The sequence below is a fragment of the Oryx dammah genome, unplaced genomic scaffold (genome assembly GCF_014754425.2).
Source record: "Oryx dammah isolate SB20612 unplaced genomic scaffold, SCBI_Odam_1.1 HiC_scaffold_12, whole genome shotgun sequence".
Taxonomy (NCBI): Eukaryota; Metazoa; Chordata; class Mammalia; order Artiodactyla; family Bovidae; genus Oryx; species Oryx dammah.
Genome location: NW_024070196.1, coordinates 70,992,382 through 71,008,699, shown reverse-complemented (window position 1 = coordinate 71,008,699; position 16,318 = coordinate 70,992,382). Strand labels below are relative to the sequence as shown.

At 64.7% G+C, this 16,318-nt stretch overlaps 1 protein-coding gene across 1 annotated transcript in view; it reads right to left on the bottom strand.

The window, feature by feature from the left end:
• Positions 1-8,252: 8,252 nt before the first annotated feature.
• The window catches only part of LOC120871421 (RIMS-binding protein 3A-like), an 11,378-nt gene continuing 3,312 nt past the window's right edge, over positions 8,253-16,318 (bottom strand). The window contains exon 2 of the mRNA XM_040251312.1: positions 8,253-13,579. Within this exon, the coding sequence (XP_040107246.1) occupies positions 8,253-13,579 (5,327 nt within the window). The remainder of the gene's footprint in view (positions 13,580-16,318) is intronic.

Below are 16,318 nucleotides of genomic sequence, written 5' to 3'. Positions count from 1 at the left end.
ACTTCTCCTCCCATCCCCAGGCACGGGCACCCCAGGCTCCTGCCACTTGGGCCACCCTTCTTCCTCCCCCGCTCCCGCACCTCTGCCTGGAGAGCTCATAACCAACTCAGACATCACCCGCTTTAGGAAGGGCCCCCACCGCAATCCCAGGCTGCCTGCCCCGACCCAGCGCTGCTGCTGGACAGGTGCCTTAAGGGCAGGAAGACTGTCTTGTTTGTTCTTGTAGACCAGTACCCAGCTCCTGCCTGACCTCAAACAGGCGCGCGATGAAAAGTCAAAGCGGTGAATGAGTCTCTCCACCCCACTTCCCTCCGCAGCGATGCACCCCATCTGTTGCTTCTCCCAAGCCACGAGGGCCTCATTCATTCCCATCACAAGGGGCGGCGTGGCAGGTGGTACACACAGCAGACAGAGCGGCACTGCAGAAACTCGGTGTCTGGGTAGGCCAGCAAGGAAGCTGAATTTCCCTTGGAAGGGCAGCAATTCCGCCTGAATTCGAGTGGCTGGTACTGGTGGCCAAGACTGGCAAAGCACGTCACACGCTTGGGCTTGCTGCTCGTCGACATCATAGGAGAGGCATATGTTACTGCCCCACTTTACAGATGAGGCTCAGAAACGTTGAGGTCACCCTCGCCAGGTTCCACAGCGGAGTGCAGCCCCAACTCCGACAGGCAGCCTCTCGAAACATCTGAAGAAAGGCTGTCCCCACACCCCTTCTGTCCAGTGAAAGCCCTGCCTGGGGACAGGGTCTCCCCCTCACCAGCCCCACCCCTCACTTTGCAGTCCCACAGCCCCAGGCAGAGCCAGACACCCTGAACACCCAGACAGGCCACAACCCCCCTAGTTGAGTGCCATTCAGCTAGACATTGGCACCTGACACCCTGCCCAGGACTGTGATCAGAAACAATTTGGGGCGCGTGTGAGTGAATGGATAGGTGTGACCCAAACGCCAGACTCTGGGTGGAAGGCAGGGTGAGGCCAGGCAGGGGAGCAGAGTGTACAAACTCCTGATGGGAAAGAAAGCTTCATGGGGCACCCAGAGGAGGAGGCTGGCAGGGTGGGTATCAGACGCAGAGTCTCACGGGGTGTGTGATGAGAGCTGGGAGGCGGGCAACATTGTCAGCCTGGGCCAGCATCTGGGGTCTTAGGCATGCGGGGGAGCCTGGTCCACCGGTAACCCAGAGGAGTTAAGACAGGCCTGGAGCCCAGCCAAAGATGATGCCACCGTCCCTAGACAAGCCAGGAAGGGTGGGAGGTTTACACTGTTAAGTCGGCAGAGACAGTCCACCAAGTGGGGGAAGCAAAAACAATGTGGAGCGTGTCATCACCTTTAAAGGTTTTAGAAATTATAAATGTGTTTCCATTCCTATTGTTTAGTTGCTAAGTCGTGTCTGACTCTTTTGTGACCCCATGGACCTGTAGCCCTCCAGGTTCCTCTGTCCATGGAACTCTCCAGGCAAGAACACTGGAGTGGGTTGCCATTTCCTTCTCCAGGGGATCTTCCTGACCCAGGGATCGAACCGGCATCTCCTGCTTGGCAGGCGGATTCTTCACCCCTGAGCCACCAGGCAAGCCTGCTTCCATTCCTATATATGGTTGTAAATTCCTAAAGAAAGCCCGGGCAGGAGACCCAGGGAGTAGTGGGTGTGGGGGAGGGGTGGGGAGCGAGTCTTCACATTTAACTCAAGGCGCTCCTGTGCGGTTGGATTCTTAACTTCACGTCTCTGTATTGTTTCTGTAATTTCTTTATTTGGAAAAGCAGGGAATTCCTAGGTGGTCCAGTGGTTAAGACTCTGCACTTCCACTGCACGGGGTGTGGGTTCGGTCCCTGCTTGGGGAACTACTCGCCTCCCACACGTGGCACAGCACGGCCAAAAAAGAAAGAAAGAAAGGGGATGAGCCAGGAAGTAAAGCCAAGAATCGCAGTGAAGCCTCCTTTTCTTGGAAAGCTCTGCCGGCCCCCTACTTGCTTGCAAACTCCCGTAGGCCTGCGCCTCGCACTCCTGGTCACCCCGCACCTTGCTCCCCAGGTTCCTGGTAGCCTCCACCGTCAGACTGGCAGGGTCTGTAGTGAGATCTGTCTGCAGGAGACTACAGCCCGGGCGCCTGGCCCCAGTGAGTGCACGGATGCAGGTGGGGCCCGGTCCTGGCTCTGAGTGGGGAAGGCTGGCAGGCCCGTTTCTGGAGAAGCCCACGGAGAGGCAATTGGAGCAGGATCCAGATCCTGGCCAGGCCACTGACACCCGCTGCCTTTGAGCTGACTTCCATCAGCCTTGGTTTCCCCACCTGTGAAATGGGGTCGCAAGCGGTCTCTTCTCATACGGCTCGGGTGGGCAGGCAGGAGCCTGTAGATGAGGAGTGGGGAGAGGTGGGCAGAAGAGGGGCAGGAGGAGAGAAGGCAGACCCCTCCTGAATCCCAGCTTGGGGGGGCAGGGTCTGGGGGAGTCTGCCCGGTTGGCTGCCAATGGGATGGGGTGGAGACCAAGGCTGCACAGAGTGGGGAACCCTGGGGGCTTCCAAACTCCAGCTTCGAGGTTTGCTTTGCTTCGGGAGGGACTCGGGGGAAGAGGCCGGGGTGGGGGGCTTCCTGCCTCGTGGGGGAAGGGCCAGCTCCCTCGTGGCTGCACACCAGGAAGCCCCTGGGCTGGGGCAGCAGCCTCTGGTCGCAGTCACGAGGGAGGCTGGGCCCAGTGGCCCTTATCTGGCCTGACCTTGTGGGGCTGACCACTCCCTCCTCTGGAAAGGGTGGCCCCCTGCCCTCTGGGAGGCCTCTTTTCTCCTTAAATCCCGATGACCCCAGGCTGGGGCCCCAGCACCCGGTTCTGCCCCTTGGCCCACCACCCTGGGTGCTCCACCCGCCCCAGCCCGCACTACCTGCCTGACGCCTTCCTGCCCACCCCCCCCAGCCCCTGGGGCGTCTCTGACTCAGCAGAGTCTTGCCCGTCCGCTGCCCCCTCCCCCGGAGCCCTGCACACAGAGGGCCCGGTTGCCCAAGCCCTCACTGCCGGCCACTCCCAGGCACTCCGGCCCTCCCCCACCAGCTCTACCAATTTGAATTCCTGACCATCCCTGCCTCTGGTCTCCTCCCTAGACCCAGGCCCTGCCCCCAGGCTGGGGGAAGGAATCATCCCCATAGATAAGGGCAGGGGGCAAAGGGACACACCTGGGCTCAGACCCCCTGCTCAGCCACCAGCTCACGGAATGACCTTGATGAATGACCTACCTCTCTGAGCCCGAGTTTCTCCATCTGTGAAAAGGGGAAATAATTACACCCCTGGGAGAGTGGCCTCCAGCGTACGTGGGCCGGGGCACTCGCTGAGGGCTCCCTGAAGGTCAGTTCTCACCGGGAAGTGTGGCCACCGAGAGCCCCGGGCCAAGCCTTTCTTAAGGCGGCGTCTGGTTTGATGTCTGCTCCACGCCAGGTCGCCAGGTCAAGATGCCTGCATGCAGGGTACGAGGAGGGGGGAAGACCCAGTCTGATAGGGTAGGCAGCAGAGTTAATGAGTATCCAGGCCAGGGGACGGTGCCTGCAGGCTGTCCCTGCTCCTGGGAGGGGCAGCCGAAGGCAGTGGGGGCGGGTGGGGTGGCAGTGGGAAGGCTGGTGGCGGGCAGCTGGAAGGCCAGGCTAGGAGAAAGGGACTGAGCAGGAGGGTCCCGGCCTCCAGGTGGATGCCCCCTGACCAGCGCACCCTGACCGAGGCGAGTGGCCCAGGGGGTCCCTCAGGCTCGATGTCCTAGAGGCCCAGCCAGCTGGGCACAGTCTGTGAGGTGGTCAGGCCCAGGGGACCCCAAGAGAAATGCCAGACGGCTCAGAGCACAGGTGGCACCCGAGCCCAGAGCCAGCTGTCCAAGGCCAGGGCTCCTGACGGTGGTTGCCTTTCAGTCGTCAAGTCATCTCCGACTCTCACCGACCCCATGGACGGCAGCACGCCAGGCCTCCCTGTCCATCACCATCTCCCAGAGTTTGCTCAAACTCATGTCCATTGAGTTGGCGATGCCATCCAACCATCTCATCCTCTGTTGCCCCCTTCTCCCGCCTTCAGTCTTGCCCAGGATCAGGGTCTTTTCCAAAGAGTTGGCTCTTCGCATTGGGTGGCCAAAGTATTGGGAGTTTCAGCTTCCTCAGTCCTTCCAATGAACATTCAGCGTTGATTTCCTTTAGGATGGACTGATTGGAGCTCCTTGCTGTCCAAGGAATGCTCAAGTCTTCTTCAACACCACAGTTCAAAAGCATCAATTCTTCGGGAACTTCCAAATACAGGGCATTTTGTCCCAGAACAGACCCATGGCTGACCCCACCAGCCACTGGGAATTTGGCGGGCTGGCTGGCCAGGTGGGACGGACCGTGGCGCCCCTGGCATCAGCATGGCCCCAGGAACCCTCTGTGCCTGGGGTCTGGAGCCGGCCTCAGCTGGCACTGTGCTCAGCTTTACAAGAGCTGAGTTGGCCTATGGGGCTCTGCCTTCCGTGGAACCCCTGACCTCGCAAGCAGCCCCCACCCCACCTCCAAGCCTGGCCTCCAGGGGCTGAGACAGGGGGACCAGGGGCCACCGAAAGGTGCTGGAATGATCTTCACGTGGGCTTTGGGGGCATTTCCAAGCTTCTTACATCGTGACTTCCTTGCCGTGCAGCTCTCGTGAACACGGATTTCACACAAGGATTCTGAAAGCGATCAGTTAGCAAAGGTGTTCTGAAAGAGCACGCTGGCAGAGGGCAAAAGGGGGCCGGGCCCTGAGAGGCAGAGAGAGACGGAGGGGCTGACCCTGGGGGCCGCCGTATGACGGGGGCGCGGGTCGCTGGCCGGGAGCCTGAGGGAGGGCTAGACGAGCCTCACGGTCACCTTCAGGCTGGTGGGCGGATGCAGCTCTTGCCTCCTTGACGGTGACAGGGGAAGGAACGAAGCCCACCCCGTCGTGGGACAGCAGGCCCAGGCTGGCGAGGGGCCGAGCACGGGTCAGAGGGCCCTGGGCAGAAGTGGCCGGCGCCCGGACAGGCTCGGTGACCCCGGCTCCAGAGCCCTCCTGACCCTGCCCGCCTGCCCACTGCAAAGTTTCCTCTACCCTCTGGCCAGCGGGCCTTCCACCCCACTTCCCCCCCGGGCAGGTCTGGACAGGCCTTGGGACTCCAGGTCGCCTGGTCCGTCAGGGAGGGGCGGAGCCCGCCTCCAGCGGCTCACCTGCTCACACCTGTGCGGCCTCTCCCTGCCCCCCACCCAAAGGCTCCAGGGCCGCAGGGGAGAGAGCTGGGCCCAGAACCACCCACCCCGCCGCGGACCCCTGCCCCCAGTCCCCTGCACCCTCTCCGACTTCGTCCTCTCTTGAGTCCTGAACCTGGACCACACGCTCCTGCCCTAGCCCGGCCCCAGATGAGGAAACAGAGGCTCCGAGAGCCCCCACTCAGCATCCCCTGGATGGCAGCTCGGTGGTCCTGCAGCCCCCCGAGCCTGCCGGGCTGGGACACTAACGCTTCCCGGGGCCTTGGGGAGGCTGGGGTTTGCTGGACAGCAGGAAGCGTATTGGAGGCGGCTTTCACGCTGCTCCGGAAGCCCCTGGAAGGATGGCTCCTGTGGATACACGGTGGGGGGCGGGGGTGCTCTCCAGGGTGCCCTGGGGAGAGGGCGGGCAGAGAACACGGCTGGGTGGGGCGCGCGGGGTCTGGGAGCCTGTTCCTGGCCGCCCTGACCCGGGTGCGAAGCTGGGCAGCGTCCGCCAGTGCTGCCATCTGGTGGCGACATCAGGAAGCTCCCGGCGGCCGGCTGGAAGCCCTGGGGAGGGGGGCCTCCTCAGCCTGGTGGGGGGGACACCCGTCCCAGCCCCGCCCCCGCCCCGCCTGGGCTGCTGCTCCGTGTTTGCACCCCCAGATGTGCGATCACGGACTCCTCTCGGGCCGGGGCCTTCGTGGCTCCCACTGCCCAGGACGCTGCCTCACCTGCCTCTGCTTCCGTGATCAGAACCAGAGCCCCCCCTCTGCTGCCCAGGGTCTATGTCTGGCTGTTCTGGGGGGTGGGGAGGCCCGGTGCCCGGTATGAACCGCCCCCGCAGCCCTGCATGGGAGCCACAAACAGGGATGGTCAAGCCCTGCTAGCTCCTGCCTTCCACAGGCATTTACTGAGGACCTACTGTGCGCCAGGCGATGAGGCCCTTGCCTTGGCAGGGCTTCCGTCGCAGTGGGGGCGGGGGCGGGGGCGGGACGCGAGTCTAGAAGCAGCCGGGAGCAGGCGTGGGGGAGGGCGATGGACGGAAGCAGAGCAGGGTGGGCGCCGGAGACTCTGCAGCTCTGCGGGGCGATGAGGGGCCCCGGCCGACGGGCAGGGGAGGGGCTGAGAGAGAGCCGACGGGACGATGGGGCTGGGCTCAGTCTCCTGAGGCCCCCGCGCGGTCCCCGTGGAATGCAGCGAAAGTCACAGCGTTAGTCGCCCACTCCTGCCCGACTCGGGGACCCCACGGAGCACAGCCTGCCAGGCTCCTCTGTCCATGGAACTCCCCAGGCAAGGATACTGGAGTGGGCTGCCATTCCCTTCTCCAGGGGATCTTCCGGACCCAGGACGGCAGGCGGATTCTTTACCACCTGAGCCACCAGGGAAGCCCACATTCACAGCTACTGTGTTTAATTTGGAAAGTACTGGATTAAGTTCCTGTCCTCCGGCTAAACTGTTGTTTCTCTCACAGCAAGTGGGGACCATACCTGTGCCCCCCTCCGATTGTGGGCAGCCCACCAAGCCCCCCAACCTGAGCCCAGGTGCCAGGAGGGGCTGGGCCGTCCTCCGGTGCACTAGCAGCCTTCTTGATCCTGGCGGGCCTCAGGTTCCATTCTGGGTTGTGAGGTCACAAAGATATGATAATGTGGGAGACTGTGAAAGCCAAGAGATGTCTGCACACCCGTGTCCACAACAGTGTGATTCACAAAACAGGGGGAGCAACCCTGATGGATGAACGGATGCGCCAAACGTGGTCCATCCAGCGGACAGCGATTCAGCCTTAAGGAGGAACGGAGCCACGACACCTGCCACCACTCGGGTTACACCCACCGACGCGGTGCCCAGGGAGGGAAGCCAGACACCAAAGCCCGGATTTCTGGTCCAAGGCCACTGACACGGTGTCCCTAGAGGAGTCAAAGTCGTACCGTCAGAAAGAAGATTAGAGGTTACCAAGGCCTGAGGGAGGGGACAGGAGATGTTGTGTAACGGGGGGAGAGTTCCAGTTTGGCAAGAAGGAGAGGCGTCCTGGAGACTGGTTGCTCAACACCGTGAATGTTCTCGGCACGGCTGAGCTGTACACTTGAAAATGGCTGAGGTGGGAAAGTGTATGGTGTGGACATTTCACCCGAGGAGCCTCCGAGCCGGCCTTCTCACTGGAAAGCTGGCGTCTGTGTGGGCGCGGGCAGGGAGCACAGCCCTCGCGGACAGCTTCCTCCCCGGCTGAGACGCGACGCTTCCGCTCAGGAGGGGTGAGTGTGCGCGCACCGCGAGGCCCCAGGCTGCCTCCCGCATTCTCTGAGGATACGGTGGGTCACTTGAGGCCTCCCCCCGGGCCGGCCCCTCCCTGTTCCTGTCTCAGCCCCGGGGACGGCGTGATGTGACATCACCCTCTGGACCTGAGTCACCGGCTCCCCCGAGTACCTGCCCGTGGCTCCCACCCTCAGCGAGCTGCGTCCAGCTGCTCCCTTCTGCCCCTACGGAGGCTGGTGCCCTTCTGACTGCAGTGGGGACCTGGGCTGAGCTGACCCCCGACTAAAGGGTCTTCTCTCCCACCCTCCGCCTGGGGAACATGTCTGCAGTCCTCCAGGGCCCCTGGACAGGCAGGGAGCGGGGAGGGTTGGGCTTGCCTCCTTGGTTGTGCTTCCACTCCTAAAATTCTCTTTTGTTTCTATGAACTTTTAATGAGGATTTGAACAGAAGATAGAAAACACTCTGGTCAAGGCAGGCTTTTCTTTAGATTTTCATACAAGGCAACGGCTGAGAAAAGCCAAACTCCCAAAGGAAACAGGTCTTGAGGAAGGAGCTGAGAAAGGACCAGACGGACGGTCCAGACGCCACGATCACCAGCCCGCCAACCTCTTGGAAGCAGCTTGCTCTTTCTAGAAAGGGTTCCGTCCAGACTTCGGCTTCACTGCCCTTGAGGCCTGGGGTGGCAGAGGGTTCAGAGCAGCAGCGTGGGGGGCAGCAGCCTCCACTCGAAGTGAGGCGGGCCTGGTGGTGGGTGCCCGAATGGGGTGCAGGCGGCCGAGGCGGCCACCTCTGTTGGGTGCTGCGCTCACTCCTGGAGGGACATGGGGTCCAGCAGGTGGGCGGGGACCAGGCCTCTGCGGCTGCCCGACTCCCCGTAGAAGAAGCCCTGGTCGTCCACAGGCCCATGGACGGTGACCACGTCCCCTGCCCTCAGGGACAGCTGGCCCTTCACCGGGCCCCGCGCCAGCCAGTCCTGGGGGTCATAGTCCAGAGCTGCCATCATGGTCTTTGGAGCCCAGAGTGAGGAGGAGGGCGTTCTGGGGCTCCCCTGCGGCAGGGGAGAGGAGCCCTGAGGGCCGGGGAGCCCCTCGGAGTCATCCACGTGTCCTGGCAAATGCCACCTGCCATGGCCATCAGTCCACTCCGTGCCCGCATCCACCTCAGCCACCAGGTGACTGGCGATGCTGCCCACTGGCCTGCTGCATTCGCCACGGCCGAAGCCGTGGGGGTCCTGGGAGCCCCCCGCGCTCCCCAGCCGCCCTTTCCAGAGGGCCAGCTCCCCCCCTGCAGGCTTGGGGGTGGCAGACATGGCCAGGGGCTCGTCATCAGGGAGGGCCACAGAGATCCCAGCCAGAGGGCCCACCCTTGTCCCCGGCGGCGGGGCGGCACCCCTGGGCGTCCTGAGGGCCTTGCTGGACCGAGCAGGACACGGTGCTGAGCTGGGCCCCCGGAGCCGGCCCCCAGCCCGGGCCCCCGGAGCCTGACCTTGCATGCTCGGGCCCCGGAGTGCTCGTCTCCGCTCTTGCCTCTCTGCACCCCGCGCATCCTCCTGCTGAGCGCCACTGAAGTCAGATGCGGATTGCTGGCTGCTGCCCAGCTTGGGACGGGTGGACGCGAGAGCGTCTGCCTTTTGCCTGGGGACTTTCCCAGAGGCGGCCTTCTCCTGACGCAGCTCTTTGCCGAGCGCAGGCTCAGGGGACAGACGGGGGACTCCCGGAGCAGGGCTTGGGCCGGTGAGCACCCGCCGGTCCTGGGTCCCCTCCCTGCCAGGCCGGCCCCGTGGCAGAGATGGCCTGTGGTTCCGGGGACGCTTCTCAAAGAGCCGGTTCTTTCTGGAGAGCTTCCGGGCCTCCGTGGGCCCAGGGGCTTGGCTGCACGAGCCCGCACTGGGACCTCCACCTTCTGAAATCAGTTCGGGCTCTGGGGACTGCCTCCTTGGGGGTTCTTCAGGGAATGCTTCGAGACACCTGGCTCGGGGCTCCCTGCAGCTTTGGGGGACGTGAGGGCGGGCCTTGGCACTCAGGGGTGTAGGCCCCAGCCTCTGAGGGCAGACGGGGAAGCTCCCACTGACGGCAGATGGGTCCCCACAGGTGTAGCCGAAAGGCGACATCTCTGGCCAGTGGAGAGACGTGAAGCAGTCGTAAGGGATCTGGGCAGGCACGGAATCCAAGGACTCGCCACAGAGAGACGTGGTTCTCACTGAGATCTTCTGGCACATCGCAGGCCACGGGAGCTGGGAGCATTCCAGCAGTGTGCTCCCCGCGGTGGCCTCGGCCACATCCGCCACCTTGAGCCCATCAGCATACACGGCGTACCCCGTGACTGGCACTCCGTTGGAGGACCCAGCCGCGTCGATGGTCACGGGGAGCCAGCTGACCACGAGGAGGCCCGGGGAGGCGTGGCGCTCCACCAGCACGTCCAGTGGAGGATGGGGGGGCCCCGCCAAGGGTGTCTCGAAGGTGACGGCGGAGAACGTCTTCTCCCGGCAGGCCTGCAGCGAGTCGCAGGTGGGGTGCACCTCCACCCGCGCCTGGTACCTCGTGCCAGGCTTCAGGTGGCGGAAGGTGTAGCCGGTCACGCCCATGGGGGTCAGGGCATGCTCCCGGTCGTCCAGGTACACGGCGTGAGCGTGGCTGCCACCCACCCAGGCGATCTCAGCCGATGTGGCCGTGATACTCTGCAGGTGAAGGCGCACGGGGGCCGTACGAGGGACGCTGTTGGTCCCTGGAGGAGTGTTGGAGGGCCCCTGCCTGTCCCTGCTCTCCTGGGAGCCCAACCGGCCGGCTCCCGTCTTGGTGTCTGAGACCTCTGCTGCCACTTCCGTCCTGGAGCCCACTCTCGCCACTGGGCATGGCCCTCTGTCCACAGCCGCCTGGGCTTGCCCAGGTAAGAAGCCGGGACTGGGGTCATCCTTCCAAGCTTGGCCCTGCCCAGCCGCTGGGAGCCGAGTGGGGCCTTGGTCCAGGGACTCAGTGGCCAGGCAGCCCTGGATGTCGCTGTCCGGGATCTGCTCCACCAGGTTGGAAGGCACCAGCCCCCGCCGGCCATCCACAAGTGCCCCTTCATAGAAGCCGTCCTCGTCCACATCACCGAAGATGTACACGTGGTCCCCAGGCCTGAGTGGCAGCTCGCTCTCAGGGTGCTCGCCGGGCCCCTCAAATGGGTTGTAGCTGTACCGAGCCAGGAAGATTTTGAGCTTAGGGGTGGCCACGGAGACCTCCAAGCCCCCCGCCTCCAGGGTCAAGGGCAGGCTGTCCGGCTCCAGGTCCTCTGCCTCGCTGGCTGTATCGGCGTCCGGAGTAGGGCAGGAGGGCACCGTGGCCCACGTGGACTCCACCTCCGAGGAGGAGTTCGACTGGGAGCCGGTCCTCTGGGGCTGGGGCCTGGAGTCCAGAGGCTGGCCGCTGGAGTCTGGAGCTTGGGGAACCCAGGCTGGCTGCCCGAGGGCAGCTGGGTTTTCCAGCAGGAGCTCTTCCTTCCTCCGTTTGTCTCTGCTGGGCGGAGGGGATGCTGGGTTCACAGGCCCCAGCTGCGGCTCGGTGCCCGGGTCGTCCTGGGGAGAGTGGCCAGGCTGGCACTGTAGCGCCCACATCTCGTCCCGGGCGGCCTGGAGATCACCCAGGACCTTCTGCAGGTCGTGCTGCAGCTGCTGCTGCCAGTCCTGCCTCTGCGCCGCCCGCTGCAGCAGCTGCTCGGCCAGCAAGCCGGCAGCGTCGCGCTGCTGGCACGCGAGGCCCAGCTGCCCGCGCACGTCCTCGTTCTCGGCCGCCACCTTCCGCGTCCAGTCGGCCTGGGCCTGCAGCCGCGCGTTCTCCTTGGCCAGCCAGGCGCCCTCGCGGAGCGCCACCTGCAGCTGCGCCTCAGCCTCTTGGCCCCGCCGCTGCGCCGCCGCCGCCTGCGCGCCCAGCTCCTCGCACTCCTGCCGCCGCGCGCTCAGCTCGCGCTCCAGCTCCCGCACCTGGCGCCGCGCCGCCTCGCAGGGCGCGCTCTGGCCGCCCGCCTCCGCGCGGGAACCACCGGCGGCCTGCTGCAGCGTCAACTGCCATTGCAGGCGCAGCACTTCCTGCTGGGACTCGCGCTGCAGCCGGTCCAGGTCGCCGATGCTGAGCCACTGGGCGCTGGCGGCGCCCTCTCCGGGGAGCGGGCCGAGGCCCGAGGCGACGCGCGCCTGCAGCAGGTGGCACTCTTGCCGCAGGTCTTCGATCTGCTTGTCCTTGGCCAGCAGCGCGCTCGCCTGTTCGGACAGGTCCCGCGCGCGCTGGTGGGCCAAGGCCTGGCAAAGCTCCAGGCCCGCGCGGCTCTCTCCGGGCACCGGCGCGCTCACGGCCCGCAGGTTGGCCTCCTGCAGCTTGCGGGCCCAGTCCTCCAGGTGCCGCGCGAGACTGGTCAGCTCGGCGCGCTTCCCCTTGAGCTGCTTCGCCTTCTCGTTCGCCTCGTCGGGGAGGCCCAAGCGCCGCAGCCGTACGTTCTCCTCGCGGAGGCTGGAGCAGCGGCGCGCCAGCTCCTGCAGCGCCTCGGACAGCTCCGAGTTCCGCCTCAGCAGCTCGCGGTGGTCCGGGCCCGGCGGTGGGGGGCTCAGGGCTTCGCGGGGCCGGCTCCCCGCCTCTTCCCCCTCGCGCAGGTCGCTGGGTGTCTGGCGCTCCGATGGGGGCGGCGACGGCGGCGGCGGCAGGGGCCTCAGGGAGCCCAAGAGGGAAGCGTCTGGCGAGGAGGACTCGGGGGCCCTGGGGTGACGCGGGCTGCCGTCAAGCGAGGGGCGGGGACCCGCCGGCGCCAGGGAGTCGAGCGAGCTGGCGCGCGCGGGGAGCGGGCTGTCGGGGGAGCGGGCGCGCGCCGCGGGCACCTGGTCGAGGGAGCGGGAGCGCGCGCGGACGCCCTCACTCCGGCCATCCCGGGCTCCGAGCCCGCGTGCGGCCTTGGCGGCGGCCTGGCCAGACGGCTCTCCCAATGGAAGAGGGGCGTCGGGGGCGCTGGGCAGGACGGGGTGCCAGTGAAAGTGCTCCAGGATGTACTTGAGAAACAGCCGGCGCTCCGCGTCGAGCGCGGCCTGCAGGTGGCGGATGCGCGAGGCCTGCTCGCCGTGAGTCTCCCAGCGCAGCTGCGCCAGGACCTCCTGCAGGCGGCACCGGCACCGCGAGCCCGCGTCCTCGGGCGGCCCCGCGCGGCCGCCGCCGTAGCCGCGGCTCAACAGCTCCTCGGCCAGCTGGCGCTGCAGCTCCCGGGCCTGGCGCGCCACGCCGTCGCGGTCCCGGCGCAGCGCCTGCTGCAGCTGCCGCATCTCGGCGTCCTTCCAGCGCAGCAGCTGCCGGATCTCGGCCTCGCGCTCCCGCAGCACGTCCTCCCGCAGCTGCCGCAGCTCCCGGCTGCGCTGCGCCTCCCACTGGGAGCGCAGGTGGTCCGCCAGCTGCTGCCGCTCTCGCTCCGCCTCCTCTCGCAGCTGCCGCGCCCCGGCCGAGAAGCGCCGCCGCTCCGCCCGTCCGCGCGCCCGCTCCGCCTCCAGCTCCGCCCGCAGCTTCTCCAGCTCCCGCCGGTGCTCCTCCAGCGCCGCCGCCGCCGCCGCCGCCGCCGCCGCCGCCGGGCCCGGAGGCGCCGGCTTCTGGGAGGCTGCGCGGCCGCCGTCCGCAGGGCTGGGCGAGTCCTTGGTCATGGTGGCCGCGGCCGGGCCAGACACCGGACCTCGTCTGGCCCGGGCCGCCTCTCGCCAACGGCCGCCGCCGCCCCGGGCCGCGGCCAACCGCCCCGCGCGCCCCTTCCGGTGCCTGAGGGTCCTCGCGCGCCCCTTCCGTCCCTGGGCGCGCTCTCCCACCTCCTGCGGTGGGCGCGCGGGCCCGCGCTCCTCTCTCCGCTGCCTATGCGCGCGCTGGGCTCCGGACCCCCCGGGGCTGAACGCCGCCCATGTCCAATCCGGCGAAGCCCAGGGGTCTGTCTGGCTGGCCCCAGGCCTCTGCCTGGCACTGGCACCACGTGCCTTACTACCTTTTTCCTGGATGATACCTTTGCGGCCAAGGAACCCCGGGCGAATCGCGAGCCGCTTGTCTGGGCCTGAAAATCGCCAGTGGGTGTGCGCCCACCCTGCCTGGCCCTGCCGAGGATTTGGGTGGTGTGGGTAGTGGAAGGGCTTCCCAGGTGACCCTGGTGGTAAAGAACCCGCTGTCAGTGCTGGAGACGCAGGTTCAGTCCCTGGGTTGGGAGGATCCGCTGGAGGAGGGCACGGCAGCCCACTCCAGTGTTCTTGCCTAGAGAATCCCAGGGACAGAGGAGCCTGGCGGGCCACGGTCCGTAGGGTCACAAAGAGCTGGACACAACTGAAGCGAGAGCATGCGCGCGCACACACGCACAGACACACACACGGGGACTGGAAATCGAAACGAGATGAACTTGAACTTGAGGGTGTGCCTGGCTCCTGCAGCCCTGCTGCTCCTACCCTTGCAAGGACCCCTCCCAGGACTTGCGTGCATTATCTGTTTAAACCCCCTAAGCCCATTTTACAGAGAAGCCTCGAGCCTGTGGCCTGGGCATGGTGGCAGCCGAGACAGGGCAGAAGGGTTCCTTTAAGGACCAGAGCCCTGAACTGTGATTTCCTGGTTCATTTTCACAACCACCCTGGAGACCGCTCTGTGAGAGGGGGACCTCCGGACAGTCACAAGGCCCAGAAGTAACTGAAAGTGAAAGTGTTAGTCACTTACTTGTGTCTGACTCTTTGTGACCGCATGGAGTGCAGCCCGCCAGGCTCCTCTGTCCATGGGATTCTCCAGGCAAGAATACTGGAGTGAGTTGCCTTTCCCTTTTCCAGGGGATCTTCCCAACCCAGGGATCGAACCCAGGTCTCCTGCATTGCAGGTGGGTTCTTTACTGTCTGAGCCATCAGGGAAGCCCAGAGAAGTAACTGAGTGGGGATTCAAACCTGCAAAATTCTGCCTCCACTTTCCATCTGACTGACCTCAAGGTTGCAGCTAGGAGGACCCCTTCCCAGGACTCCTCCCCAGGCTTCCTCTCAGGGAGCCTCACGTTTCACATCCACAGAAGGAGAGAGGCAAGTGGAACCCGGAGGCGGTGGAGGGGCAGAGGAGGAGGTGAAGAATGCAGCTACCGTGAGGGCCGGGCCTGCCCTTGGGTCTGGCTCAGGAGTGCCCAGCTTTTCCAAAAAGAAAAACCAAAGGCCCTTGTGGGCCATGCTGCTGCCCACACTGCTGCCCTGGAGGCAGCATGGCCGGAGAACTCTCCTGGCTCTCTGTGGGGCAGTGCATCAGATGCTTACGGCTGTGGGCCTTTGGAGTCCAATGTCCCTTCAGCTTTTTGACCTGCTCCCGTGTTCTCGCTGCCACGCTGTGTGACCTCCCAGAGTTCCTTGACCTCTCTGAGCACTCATTCCCTCTGTTCCCTCTGTAAGGTTTCAAGGAAGTGCGACTCCACAGTGCCCAGAGCAAGCTCCCTGGCAGTTCACTCATTTTAGTGCTAGATCAGGAGACAGGCCTGCAAGGCAGGTATTTGGCTGAGGCTGGCGGGGTGCCAGGGTGGAGCCAGCCCAGGGGCCTTCTGAGCTTCCTGGGGCTCACCCACATGCCTCGTGGCAGGTGGGCAGATACCTCAAAGACCTGGGCATCCATCCAGGCTCTGCCACTTCTTGCCTGAGGGACCATGGCTGGTTCTCTTCCAGGGTGTATTGCAGCATCAGTCTTGCAGGGTCGGGACCCTGTCAGCCCAGGACCTTGGGCTGGGTGTGTCTTAGGTGCACCGAGGTCTGTGTACGCTCCAGTCTCCCCATCCAGGGCTTGGCCCGGACTTTCATAGGCTTCCCGGAGTCTGAAGAGGTAGCCTGGCTCAAAGGCCTCCGGGCTGCAGCATGTCGGTGACGACACAGAAATGACACGCGCTGCGCTCAGCGCTGATGCTTGCCATACATTATTTTCTATTTCTGCTTCTCGTCTGTCTTTTAGGCCACCCCGTGCAGCTCATGGAATCTTAGTTTCCCCACTAGGGATTGAACCTGTGCCCTTGGCAGTGAGAGCTCCAAGTCCTAACCACTGGTCCACCAGGGTTATTTAAAACAGGCATTCGATATATGAGCGGTCTCAGTCCCATTGGATTCAGAGTTCTGCTCAAGGCAGTCGGCTGGTTAGTGGGCCCCACACAACCCCTGGTTTTGTCCACTCACTACTAACCTTATCTAATCCTTTGGCCTCTGCTGAGCAGTCCCTCCTCCAGGAAGCCCTCCCTGACTCTCCAGGCTGGGCTTGGGCAACCCAGGACTCTGCAGCTCTGATCATACCACGCAGAGCCTCTCCTTTTGGAGCAGGTGCGTATCTGGTACGCGTGTTCCTGCTCAGAGTGGGCTAAGAGGAGGGGTAAGTGAAAGTCCCTCCGCAGAAAGGAGGGACAGGGACCCGAGGCCAGGCAGGCAGGGGACAAAGGGCATGGCCTCCCCGGGCCACCTGGCCTGCCTGTATGCTCCATTCAGGTACCACCTGGCAGCAAGGGCGAGGATCCCCAGGCTCCAGGCTGCCCGCTGGGGCCCTGGGCAGGGGCCTTAGGCTGGGCCAGGGGTGAGGCTCAGGCCACTACAGAGGCGCCGGTGGAATCCTAAGCTGTGGAACACTCACACACGCACACATACGCAGGCACAGACACACACGGAGACACACGCACACAAGCAGGTATACACATATACACATGCACACAGGCACATGCACACTCACGCACGCGCACACACACACCCCCTGTACACACAGGCACACATACACACGCAGGCGCACACGTACACCCACGCACGCGCAGACAGGCACACGCAAGTGCACACACACACGCAAGCACACACACACCCTGTACACACAGGCACACACACACACGCAGGCGCACATGTACACCCACGCA